The following is a 12,431-nucleotide window of genomic DNA, read 5'->3' as shown; positions in this document are numbered from 1 at the left end:
TCATTTAAAGAAACAGTTTGACATTTTGGAAAATGCGCATCACTGTTGGTTAGTGACTCGCTGCTCACCAGCCTCCCCCACATAATGTCTGCAGCCTTTTTAGCCACAAGCCCACTTCTCAAATATTAACTTATTAATAGTTCACTGACATTGCTCTGTACGGTTCACGGAGGACTTCAGGCGCTGCTGCCACAGCTGCCTGTGCTCGGACTGTTAATCATCCTTACTCATCATTTTTAAATAAATCATTTATTTGTTTTTAATGTTTTGTCCAACCCAGCTTCCACGAGGACAACAGCTACGTATCATCATTTCAGGATCACCACACGCAGACTGGTCATCTTCATTCTCCAAACCGGGCTGTAAGAGTAACAACGTCTTGTTTTAAAAGCAGCATGAAGCTGCAGGCTTTGAGTCCTGTGTGCATCACAAACATGCAGGGAACATTGTACATGTGATGGGGATTCTCTGGTTTTCCACTGGAGGTGTGTTTGCAGCTGTACTGTATCATAAATATCACCTGTAATTCCTTCCTGTGACAAAAACTAGTCTTATCAGGATACTAACTGCATAGCTGTGTGATCACACGTCTGAGCTCACAGCCTGGACGAGTTCCATTCAGACTGGGTGATTCCACACGGACAGATGGTTGGATGACTGCAGACAGGTGTGCATCAAACAGGATGTGCATCAGTACACAAACACAGGCTAACTGTGGATGATGCAGCATTTCTGCCTGCATTTGACACCATCTTCTCAGCCCAGATGCCATTTTCACCTCCTCGTTTTGGGATGATTTTCTCTCCCAGTGACACATCATCGTCGTCGTCGTCGTCGGTTCAGATTTAAACACAAAATACCGTCTGACTTACATCTGCCGTCCTCATGACCCAACTTGACATAAGACCAGTTCAATCGGATTCAAGATAAGAAAAGGCAACAGAAGCTCTGTCATTCTACCATGAAGCATCCTCAGGATATAAGGGGGAGAAAACCCTGATCTACAATGACTCTGATGCATGAAATCTCAAAGCTGCAGGAGAAATGTGATGTTGCTCTCTGCTTAGCAACAGCATCAGAAACGAGATCAAACCCAGTTTGGACTCTGACTCAGTGCCCTACTTGCATCAACATGAGTCTATTTCCCTGATTATTTTTAAATGCTGAACAGTGTATCGGGCTGTTTACACCTGGAGTAAAACATGCTTTTCCAGATCTACAGTCAATTAGATTTTTTTGCCCACTGAGTCCAAATTACTGCACATTTCACAATGTCACATATAAATGAGTAAACATGGCAAACAATTATAAGGCTGCAGAGGTAGGAAAGAGACAGCATGAGCTCTGTCTCCATTTGTAAAGAACTTTGAAATCATTTTCCTTTCCTTTCACAATTATGTATCACTTTATGTTGGTCTATCACATAAAATCCCAATAAAATCCCTTTACATTTGTGGCTGTCACATGACAAACTGTGGAAAATTTCAAAGGGTGTGAATACTTCTGCAAGGCACAAATGTTTGGCCTGCGCATGGTTGTCCACAGAAAGTGTGTCTGGAAGTTTACCTCATAGATACGAACATGCGGACGGGAACAACGCGAAGTAGCTATGTTACGTTAACGCCGGTCAGAGATGCTAACAGCACATGTTTGTTAGTCAGCTGATTTTAAAATAGTGAGCAGTGATTGATATTAAAATCACCTTGTTAAATTACCAGCAAAGGCTTTCTACCATCACCTGATGCCTTGATGAATTTCAAGTTAGTGCATCAATGTCAGGATTTGTGAATCATTTTACAGTACAGTAATGAACCTGGCTGATGCCTTAGAACATTATGACTTTATAATATTATCTTATATGTTGTAGCATAATGTCAGTTGACATCAGTATGTCACTTTGGCCAAAATAATCCGTAACAGACTGGGACAGTCAGTGCATTGTTCAGCTTGGTAAGACAGACCCCTGCATGCAGTATGAGCATGTAGTATGTGTACACAGGGTCACTGCACCGCAAGTTAAGTTGAAAACACTCGAACTGCAGACATGGATCGTTCTCGCTCACGTGAAAGAGGTTTAGTTTTGAAAAGATGTCTGCAAGCTACTGTACGTCTGAGGATGGTTGTTGATCAAAGCAGCTCAACACCTTGTTTCACTGCATGGAATATGAGGACGAACCAGTCGAGGCAGCAGCACAAAAACAGCTCTGCCTACAGTAACGTGCGGGATTCGTGTTGGCAAATCAGGACACACACACACACACACACACAGACAGACTGAAGTAGAGTCAGCGAGGGAATTGACTGAGACCTGAAGGCTGAAAGCTGATGTGTGGGAGGCATATGGCGGAGTGGCCTAATGGAGAGCTTTTACAGGGGATGGTAACCAGAGGGACCAGTGCTTCACCGGGGGGGGGGGGGGGGGGGGGGGGGGGGGGGGGGGGAGTGGCCATTGTAACCTGGTTCCTGTTAGGCCCAGGCAGAGGTACAGTGGGGAGGTCGGAAGAGAAGCTGCACCAGCTCATGAAACTACAAAACTGCAGAGGGTTTGTTCACATAGATCAAGAACTCTGATCCTCTAACGACCCCCCACCAAAGTGCAACATGACTGTTAATTGCACTACTTACTGATGGTGAAGCTCTAAGCTTTGGACCTACAGCTCTAATCATTTGGGGAATGTAAACAGGAAGTATAATGTCGCATGACAGTTGTTGTTTGCATCCTGCCCAAAGACTCGCAGACTGGATGAGACTAATGAAACCATCAAAATGTGATGATTCACAGCCAAGTCCAATAAGATTCTTTATGATTCTGTCAAAACTACTTTATAGACATTTATTAGCAACTGACAACTGAGATAATCACATGTCCAGAAAAATATGTTCATTATGTCTTTGTGTTCTGATCTGACTGAGCTGCGATTGTGTGAAGACACATGAACTCTAATGCGAATTGCAGCAATTAGGCACTGAAAGTTTTTTTTAATAAATACAGTAATTACCTTCTCATTGTTTGCACCTTTGTCCCTTTCACCTCAGCACTCTCCCCCCACAGCCTCAGCCCCACAGTTCATTCAGTTTTGACAGCTTCCCCACAGATGACAAAACAAATGACCATTGATGTTTCTAACGCTGCAATAAATGATATAAGAAATTCAACGTTTCCAAGAACTGTTAGTGTCATTTTAAACGAGTATGAGTGCAGCTCTGCAGTGGTCAGTGTGTCTGGTGTCAATTATGCTGTGACACGGTCATAAGAATTTTTAGCACGGCTCATAAGATTATATCAGGTGTAATCGTCTCAACATTGGCCAATGATTTAGTGGAAGATCAGTGATAAAAGCGATGTAATCTTTTTTTTAATCTTGAATCTGATTGTCAGAAAGCAACATCAGCATCACTAACACTCTCCCATCATGGTTTTTCTGCACAGTGACAAATTATAACATAGATTAGTTAAGGGTGAAATTTCTCACCAAATTGTGACTTTTTTATTTTGTTTATCTTGTGATATTTTCTTGACGCAATAAAATATTATCTAACTCTGTCCTTTCTGTTTCTTTTCGTGACAGGCACGTCATCCTGAAATCTAGAGAATCTGCTTAGCTCAGCAAGAATACAGTGCACAGAGTACAGGCAGTAATAGCCACTTAGTTCAGCACAAATGTGGATCTACATGTGTAAATACAACATAGTGCAACACCTGCATCACAGCATGCTGCACCTGCACGCTGATGTTTTTCCAATGAGATCCATCTGATACAGTCTGATAGTTTCACTAGTTCAGGTTTCAGTAAAACTCAATGAAGACTTGGGATTCCTCTGCCCTCTGAGTCATCTGTCTGAGTGCTTGTAAAAACTGTGAGGAGCCCATGTTCCACAGGGGATGAAGCTGCATTTGTGTGTGTTTGTGTGTCGCAGTCAGTGACCTTTGGCGTGATCTGTACACAGCTCCTGAAAATACACTCTGACTGTGCTGTGACATCGACTAACACCTCGATGAATCATGCAGCTCACAAATAGGCCGGAGAACACTCAACATGCCAGAGAACAACAGTGCAGCCACTCTTCAAAGCCTCAGCTTCCTCTGGTGCTGCAGCAGGGCAGGCTGAGGGCCACCGAGCCGGGATGTTGGCGACAGAGAAAGTGTTTGTTGAGTTGTCCCAGAGTGAAAAGTTTACCACCGAGCCGGAGAGAGTGCTGTTGCTGGGGTTGGACACAAAGTTAAATGTCAGAGCCACAGAGGGCAGACAGTCTCAGAGATAAACCAGGAAACAGCCTGAAGGAAATCAAGGCTGTGAGTGGCATCAAATATTATAAAATAATAACAACAACAACTACAGGGGTACGATTATTATTTTACAACTTTTAACATGGTTCACGTTGTGTTTTTAATTATTTTGAAAATAAACGATGACCTAATTTAACATGTATTAAAGACAGACAGTAAGTTTATCAATTTTATTTTATTTTACAGCTGCAAAAGATTCATTCGCAGAGCTATAACAATCCAACAATACATGCTGGTTATTTTATTATTTAATGAGTTAAATGTCCTTTATTGAATTCATCATTTGAAAAACTCTTTTTTTCTAAATTCTGACAAAAAAATTAAGGGGAATCAGATTGAAAATATAAACTTTACATATTTAAGAAGAGTTTTAAAAACAATTAGCCGACTCCGGAGTGATTTCATGGAAGTTTGCTAAAATACTAAGTAAACTGGGACAAAAAGTGATTCTCATGTCCCAAACATCTGTGTAGCCTGTAACGCTTGGATGGCGATGTAGCGTTCGAGGACTTACACCTTACTGAGAAAATTAAGTGTGAAACCAGTAGGAGATAAGGTGCTTTCAGGGACCTGTGGCACTGACATCAAAGTACAAAAAGCAATGAAACTTCAAAAGTTTCCCTCGGAGGGAAAACAAGTTAATGGTAAAAGACGCAGAGAGAGTAATGTCAGAGTTTAAAACATCAAAGGAAATGGTAAAATGCCGCAAGTTCAAATCCCAGCCCGCCAGGTGTGGCCCCGCCCCTCCACCAAGGGCCACCTCAGTGGCTTTTCTATGCTTTTAAAGTGTTGATGCTAACATTTTGTTAATAGCCACAGTATCAGAGGACTAAACGCGTGTAAATATTTCCTACCTCCACAAACAGGAAGCAGGGGACGATGGAGCTGCTGCTCTTCACACTGGGCTTCTCCTCCACCGCCATCCCTCTCTCCGTCCTTCTCAGCGTCCTTCTGTGCAGCTCTCTGCCTCCTGAGCCTGAACAAAGAGGAGGAACCCGATTAGTCTGTTTGCCAACCTGAGGTAAAGTCCAGAGTGTCAGATTAAGTGGAATCCAATCAGGACAAACAGGCTTTGGACAGATCCAGGGCTTTGCTTCATCTGATCTTTCTCTCAGCAACGATCACACTGCAGCTTGTTTATCTCACTCAGCACATGGTTTGTCTGATACTTTGTCATTTATTCATATGCGGCGTCCATGAATATTCACCAGATGCATTAAAAGTCAAGTCTCATCGTGACTGTGGGCTGTGAACCTACAGTTCACTGCTGTTTTATTCTTATGTTGAGAATAACAGCAAAACCTGCAAATATAATGTGCTGGGCCACAGTCCAGCTCTCTGTGGTAGGTACACACACGGTGACTATTCACAAATAAAGCAGCTGCTAGAAATCGAGGAAATGACAGTTGATAGGTGGGTTTGTGTGCAGCACAGTGTTGTACATCTGACACACCTACATCCTGCTGTGCTCTGCTTCACTGAAACAAGCCTCTGTTCTTCCACCAAGTGCAAAAATTAAAGGGTTTGTGTCACTGAGATGCAACTTTTGGTTTGTCAGCCACACAGATCTTTGAACCGAACTACGTGTCTTCAATAAGTGAAGGTTAATTGAACATCTTGGGATTTCTGCTTCATAGCTATCAATCTTTGATCACCTAACTCTCCCTCAGAGAGCATTGGGCCATTTTGAGCTGCAACATCTCATTTGGTGAAAGACGGCTTTGTCTCACTGGCCCAGACATCATCACTGGTTGTTGTCAGTGAACTCTCAGCAAACTAAGCGTTAGGGTTTAACATGAACGGTGAATCAAGTGTTGTCAACTTGGACAGATTTTTATAACAAGCAAAGACACTCAACACAATGTTTAATGATTCAAAATCCTACAGGGACAAACACACAGGGAGGTCCAGTCAAAAGTCCAAAGAACAGACAGGAACCAAGCCTAAACCTCTACACCTGGTGTGGCAGGTAAATATACTGGGGGGTGATGAGATAAATGGGAACAGGTGTGTGGGTGGGCAGAGAGGGTCGGGTGATTGGGAATAGGAGACAGGTGGACAGGTGGATCTGGCAGGCAAACGACTTGGACATGGAGACTATAAACATTGGCAGCACATTCTTTGGTCAGATAAAACTTAAAGAAGTGAATGTGGATGAGATGGAATCCACCATGTTTGATGTGGACCTGAGCAGGACTGAACGTGTGAAGTACAGGACTGTGACAACGCAGAGCTGAATGTCGTGTGTGTGTGTGTGTGGTTACAGGTAGGTAACAAACACTTTTGGCAAAGTCAGAGAAAGATGGCGCTTTCGTTTAAAGGACAACACATGAAGTGACACAACAACCAGACGCAAATACTTTCTGTAACCTCCACGAACCGGACACGTTTCACACATGTAACACGCAGCGGGAGACCGTCTAAGCCAGGAAGAACTCCTCTTGAAATCAGGGGTGTCGGGTCAGAATGTGCAGGAGGCTCAACACTACACAAACGTTTGCTGCACAAATCCTCACCTGACAGAACCATCATCAACACACCTGTTCAGTCTGATCACTAACCTGCTCTGCTCACACATGGCTCATGTGGACTAAGATGAAGTTTGGGTAAAGCTGGGCTCATGTGCCTTCTCACCCACAGCAATATGTGCAAACACTCAGGATTGCAGTGCACGTCTGAAAACAGCTTTTGTTGTGCAGGACACAATTGCTCCATCAAAAAGAAGAACATCTGCTGTCTCCATAGAAACTAACATCACTAGAACTTTACATTTTGTATTAACAGGAAACATGCAGATTTGAAACACAGCCATATTAAATCGACCTTTGATCATTCTATCAACACCACCAACAAAACACAGATCTGTTCTTTTCTCCAACATTTAGCGTGAAGTCAACAAATGACAAGCTGCATTTATGCAAACCTCTGGTTCCCCATCACCCCGAGCACCAACGAGGACAAAGCATGAAGAAGATTTGAGCCACGTGAACCTCAAGTTAGTGGCCAAATGGTCTGGGCCCACACGACTCGAGGGTCCTCGGTGAAGCCAGACTGGAACCTGGATACCTTAAGGTTTCATCTTTGCTTATGTAGATTTTACTTGAACACATTTCAGTTTCCACTGTCAGAAAACTGAATGTCAATCTTGACTCTTAAACATAAACCTAGTTTAATCAACGGGAATTGTGTCTTACAGTAATTTGGCTTCAACAAACTGTATTGTGCAGTAGTTGTACTCATTTAACTTTACAGTGATATTGGTGGTTGTTGTACCCTGTAGATCGAGCACAGAGGTAGGAAGAGAGATTTTTTTTCTTTCTCAATCGCTGTCAGATTGACCTGTTCTGCTGCTGAGTGGAGAACTTTCTTCCTCCTAATTCCTTCTTCACTGGTGGATAGAATCAGCCTGGGGGATGAATAAGGCATGAAGCCAAGCTCTTAGCAGCCCTGAGAACAACACAATGTGCCAACCATGAACACTTTTAGAGAGGGTTTGTTCGACTCTGTGTGTGTGAGAGTTATCCAGAAAAAAGTATCTGTCAGAGCGAACAAGTAGAAGCCCCAGGTAACAGAAAGCAGCAGTAAGCAACCGAGGCACAAACCGATGGAGGGAGGAATCGTTCCTGTTCGTCGTCCTCTGGAGGCTGATGGTGTGATGATACCATTTCATTCCCCTCAGTGGGAGGCAGTTCAAAGACGCTGGCAGAAGTCCTCGGGATGAAACTGTGCTTTTGGAGAAACCACTCGGGTGACCAGCGATGAGGCGGGAAAGCGTTTGATGATAAATATCTGTTAAATGGGACACAGAGCCAGGGAGGCTTCCCCTGAAAGAATGAGAACCATTACGCTTACGTTAAGTCCCCACAGGCGAACGCTAACTTCTGAGCTGTCCCACTCACATCAAACTGTTTCACAGAGGAGCTGGTTTTACTGTATGTTACACTGATGTTGGTTCCTGTTTTCTGCCTGTCCCATTTATACCAGTGAGGCAGCCTAAATAATAGAACAAAAGGATCTTTCCTCCATCTTTTGCACTAATGTAGCTCATATGAGCACATCCATGTTGCAGGAAACACAACCCAGGCCAAGGCTGATGAGTCTCTGTGAGATTCTTTAATAACCTTGTTCATGCCATTAGTCTTCAATGAAGATCACTGGTAAAGTGAATTTCCTCACAGCTGGTACATTGACTCGTGTGGCAGTGCTCGTGGGTAAACTGACCTTTGCTGCAGTGGTGGCAAACAGACATGCTCCGTGCCAGCAGGCCTAACTGCTTAGGGCCCCAGGTCAGTAGGGGCCCCGAGGGCTGACCAAAGGTGAACTATGTTCAGGACTGACTGTGTGCACAGTTTGCAGTCTCACAACCTCCCTAAGACCCCGACTGTCCCTCTGCGGCAAGCAGCACATGATTCAGTGCCAACACACAGCTCGAATGAAACAAGGAAAAGCATCTGACACAAATGAAGAGGAGATATTATTCTGGGAGAGAAAAACAAGAAAAGAAAAACTGAGTGGAGATAATAATGATTAAATATACTAAACTAAACAGCGTTAGCTAAATGCTGCTAGTGTAGCTGTAATTGATAACAGAACTTTCACTGGTGTCACATTGTTTCTTTTATTTACTTTAACATTTAACCTGAGCTAACTTAGCTAACTAAGTTAGCAGAGCAGATAATGTGTCCAGCTTTGCTGGAGTCACCAGAAGTCAGCTGGTTAGCTTAGCTAGCAAGCTGCTAATAATCAGTAAGCAGATTTTTACTGCAGTGGTGTTTTCTGCAGGTAAACGTTACTTACAATGTTCACAAGTGAACGGATTTTAGTTGCAGATAAACTGACTTTAATAGCAGTGATTGCAGGTAATGTGTCATTTCTTGCAGTTGTATTTGCAGGTTGAAGTTGCTGCAGTCGCAGATAAAGTGACCACTTGTTGCAAAAATTGCAGGTACAGTGATTTTGTTGCAGCTGTTTGCCACTGATTGAGTTAAAGTAGCTGCAGATACAGTAAAGTGACTGTATCCAACAACTTATATTTTAAGTCAAAGCACTGCAGTGACTCTACGTGTGTGTGAATGGAAGAATCCATCTGCTCTTGCTGAGATTAGAGGAGGAGACTGGAGAGGAGCCTAATCTGATGTCCATCTATCAATTAGAGAAAATTTGACCAACCGCTCAAAAGAGACTGAGGTTGGTGGACAGATAATGAGGAACAGATGCAGCCACGGATACAAAGGCTACATTCCCAGCATCGATGAAGTGGAAGTGAAAAATGTAAATGGGAAATTTTCATATCAGAGCTAGAATTCTGACATATGTGGCCCAGGACCCGCTTCATACTTAAACTGTGGCTCTGCAACCACTGTCGGAACAGCCTCACTTTTTCGAGCCTGTTGTCATCCAACATCAGCTCCTCACAGCCAGGGTTCAATGAGGAGACCAAGAGGTTTTATATTTGTTTTCATCTGATGGAGCAGCTTCTGTTCAAGAAAAAGGTCCCGACTGTGAATCACACACAGTAACACACCCACAATGCAACAAAAGAACGTGACGGAATGAAATCAAAATGGTGGAGATGAGAAGCACACTGTGAAAGCAGGACATCTGAATCCCCTGCTGCTCTGAGGACTCAGTCAAAGTGTAGAGACCCAGGCAGCCATATGTCCTCTCTGCTGCCTCTGCAGCCCACCATCCTGCCCCAGGACATACAGCACGCACGCAAGTGCTTGTGAGCATGCACATGCACGCAAAGGCTAATTGGACTTAACAATCTGGATGATGCTTAGTGCTACTGTTACTGCACATTGTTGTACAGCACATATGGTACAATTACTGAATTCATTCAGATTCGTGCAGCAGCAATGCAGCGTTAAAAGCCAACGGTCAGTCCAGAAACATAACTCTGACACAACACAATAATATTAATGTGACTACTACTGATGACTTTCCAGTGTGGAGCATTGATGGAAGTAAATGATTTAACTCAGTGCTGTCACTGTCCGTCCTTCAGCTTTCACATTGCTTTGCCGTTTCCTGGATGTGTTTGTGCAGCATGGACATTCCTGCCCAGCTACTGTCCCTCTCCAAGCTCCATCACGCATGCAGTCACACTAGCCATTCACACACTCAGCCTACAGTGGAAGCACCTACACCTACACCTATCCTGACACCTGAGCCGAGACTCTCCTCTGACCATACGGCGATTCCTTGCTGCTATTAATAGAACGAAGCAATAGAGCGGAGTAAAACCATAATCGGATTTACCCAGCGCTGGGTAATTAGGGCTTCTGTTTGGGGAATACCGCGGCAAAACACAGAATACCCCAGAGACACTCTTCCCCCCACCCCGACCCACTCAAAGACCGAGAGGAAGACGCACGCAACCAGCAGAGCGGTGACTTCCACATCATGACTGCTCTGTTGCAGAAATGACCAGAAGAAGAGAGAAGAGGAAACGTGCCACCTCCTTACCTCGAGTACTTCGTCGCAGACGGTTTCCGTGGCACCTGATTCTTATGCAGTGGCCATGTCAGATCAGATGATGGTAAAGCTTTCCGTGTGTCCTTTCCTCCTCCTGCAGCCTCCTGGTCCACAGTGAAGAGTAAAAGAGCGTCTCCAAATCTTCCTCTCACCCTCCCTTTAACTGGCTTGTTCCAACAAGCAACGAAGATTAACACATTAAGTGGCTGAAATTACCTCCTGTGCTCCATTTGTTCCAGCAAGGAGACAGAGATGAGAGGAAGAGAGAGCGCAGGAACATGTGTGAGAGGGGGGAGAGTGTTTCCACATGTGTGCAAGAGACAGTGATCGAGAGAGAGAGAGAGAGGGAGGCGAGGAAGGAGAGGCAGGGCATGTATTATGTGTGTCAGCTCATTTGTATTCAAAGCTTTCTCTCTCCATCCCTCCCCTTCTCTCCCTCTGTCCACCCTCACTTTTCCTGCCTTCCCTGTGCTCCTGAGTGGAAGTGGAGGACATGAACCCATGAACCAAACATCAGAGGAGTGAGGGATGAGGAGATGGGGGGGACAAAGAAAGCTGCACACATGCAGATACATGACTACAGATCCCAGGTCAGAGCTGATGAGAGGGGAGCAGTGCAAACTGATCTCTAGACCATAGATGTGTGGGAAACCTCATCTCTCTCACCTCACTCAGAACCTTCACCAAAGTCCAGTAAAACCAGAAAAAGACAAACCTATCGCGGACTGTCTGTGGATGCTGCTGCTGCTGCTGCTGATGATGATGATGATGATGATGATGATGAGACCTTCAGTGTTTTACCTTTGATTGCATTTTAAATGATGAGTATTGTGTTAATTTGCAGTGTGTATGTCAAGTACCACACAGCAAGGTTTATTTGTGACTGTGAAGCAGCATCAATGTGCCCCGACGACAAAATGTGTTTACATTCTGCCTGTAACCGGGTTTCCCTCGAAAGAGAGGACACATTTTTAAAAGAAAATGCAGACTAATGCAGTTTTCCTTCCTTTACTGTTATACAAATAGTAGAGGTTGGTTTTCCAAGATAAACAGCTGGAGAAAACACAAGAAGAAAGATCTGGTGTGTTTTCAGTGACGTTCAGGTAACAGGGTCAGGATTACGTTGCTTTTAAAGACACAGCAACTTTTCCATCTCAGCTACAAAACTGAAAACCAGCTCGTGCCAGTGCATGATGGTTCCCAAAGCAAACAGCAGATAAGTGTTCAGTGCAGAACAAACCGGGACCCAGACGTGCTGAATGAATCAATAGGTCAGCGTCTGGTGTTTCTGTCAGGCTGCTGGTGGCTTCCTCATTAATATAGCATCACCTCACACATATTAATACCACAGGCTTTTTATGAGCTCACAGCTTCTGACCTAGATTTGATGAAAGAGGCAAAGAACCCCAGTGATTATCAGTGACATCTGTTCCCGTGAAAACTGACATAGTGAGAAGTTTCAAGTAGGAAAGAAATGTAACATTCACCCTCTCGAATCTACAGTATTTACTGTTCCTGAATAATACATGTTAAAAAAAAATCATTACCATTCTCCACCATTCCCACCTCACTGGGGTCATGCCCCCCCCCACTCCTCAGCGCTGAGTGTGCTGCCCTGCTCTGGTGAGTTGGGACTCGAGCGTCGTGGAAATGAGAAGTCTGCCTG

General features: G+C 44.1%; 1 protein-coding gene across 5 annotated transcripts in view; it reads right to left on the bottom strand.

The window, feature by feature from the left end:
• plppr2a (phospholipid phosphatase related 2a) overlaps positions 1-11,161 on the bottom strand; it is a 44,548-nt gene extending 33,387 nt beyond the window's left edge. The window contains exons 1-2 of one of the 5 annotated variants that reach the window (XM_067477975.1): positions 10,757-11,161; positions 5,143-5,264 (exon numbers count right to left, since the gene is read on the bottom strand). In XM_067477975.1, the coding sequence (XP_067334076.1) occupies positions 5,143-5,211 (69 nt within the window). In that variant the 5' untranslated portion in view covers positions 5,212-5,264; positions 10,757-11,161. The remainder of the gene's footprint in view (positions 1-5,142; positions 5,265-10,756) is intronic. The other 4 variants (XM_067477976.1, XM_067477977.1, XM_067477974.1 and 1 more) reach the window with 4 other exon arrangements.
• Between the last annotated feature and the right edge of the window lie 1,270 nt (positions 11,162-12,431).

This window comes from Channa argus, chromosome 15 (genome assembly GCF_033026475.1).
Source record: "Channa argus isolate prfri chromosome 15, Channa argus male v1.0, whole genome shotgun sequence".
Lineage (NCBI taxonomy): Eukaryota > Metazoa > Chordata > Actinopteri > Anabantiformes > Channidae > Channa > Channa argus.
Note: the sequence above shows the minus strand (reverse complement) of the source record. Positions and strands in the feature narration are given on the sequence as shown.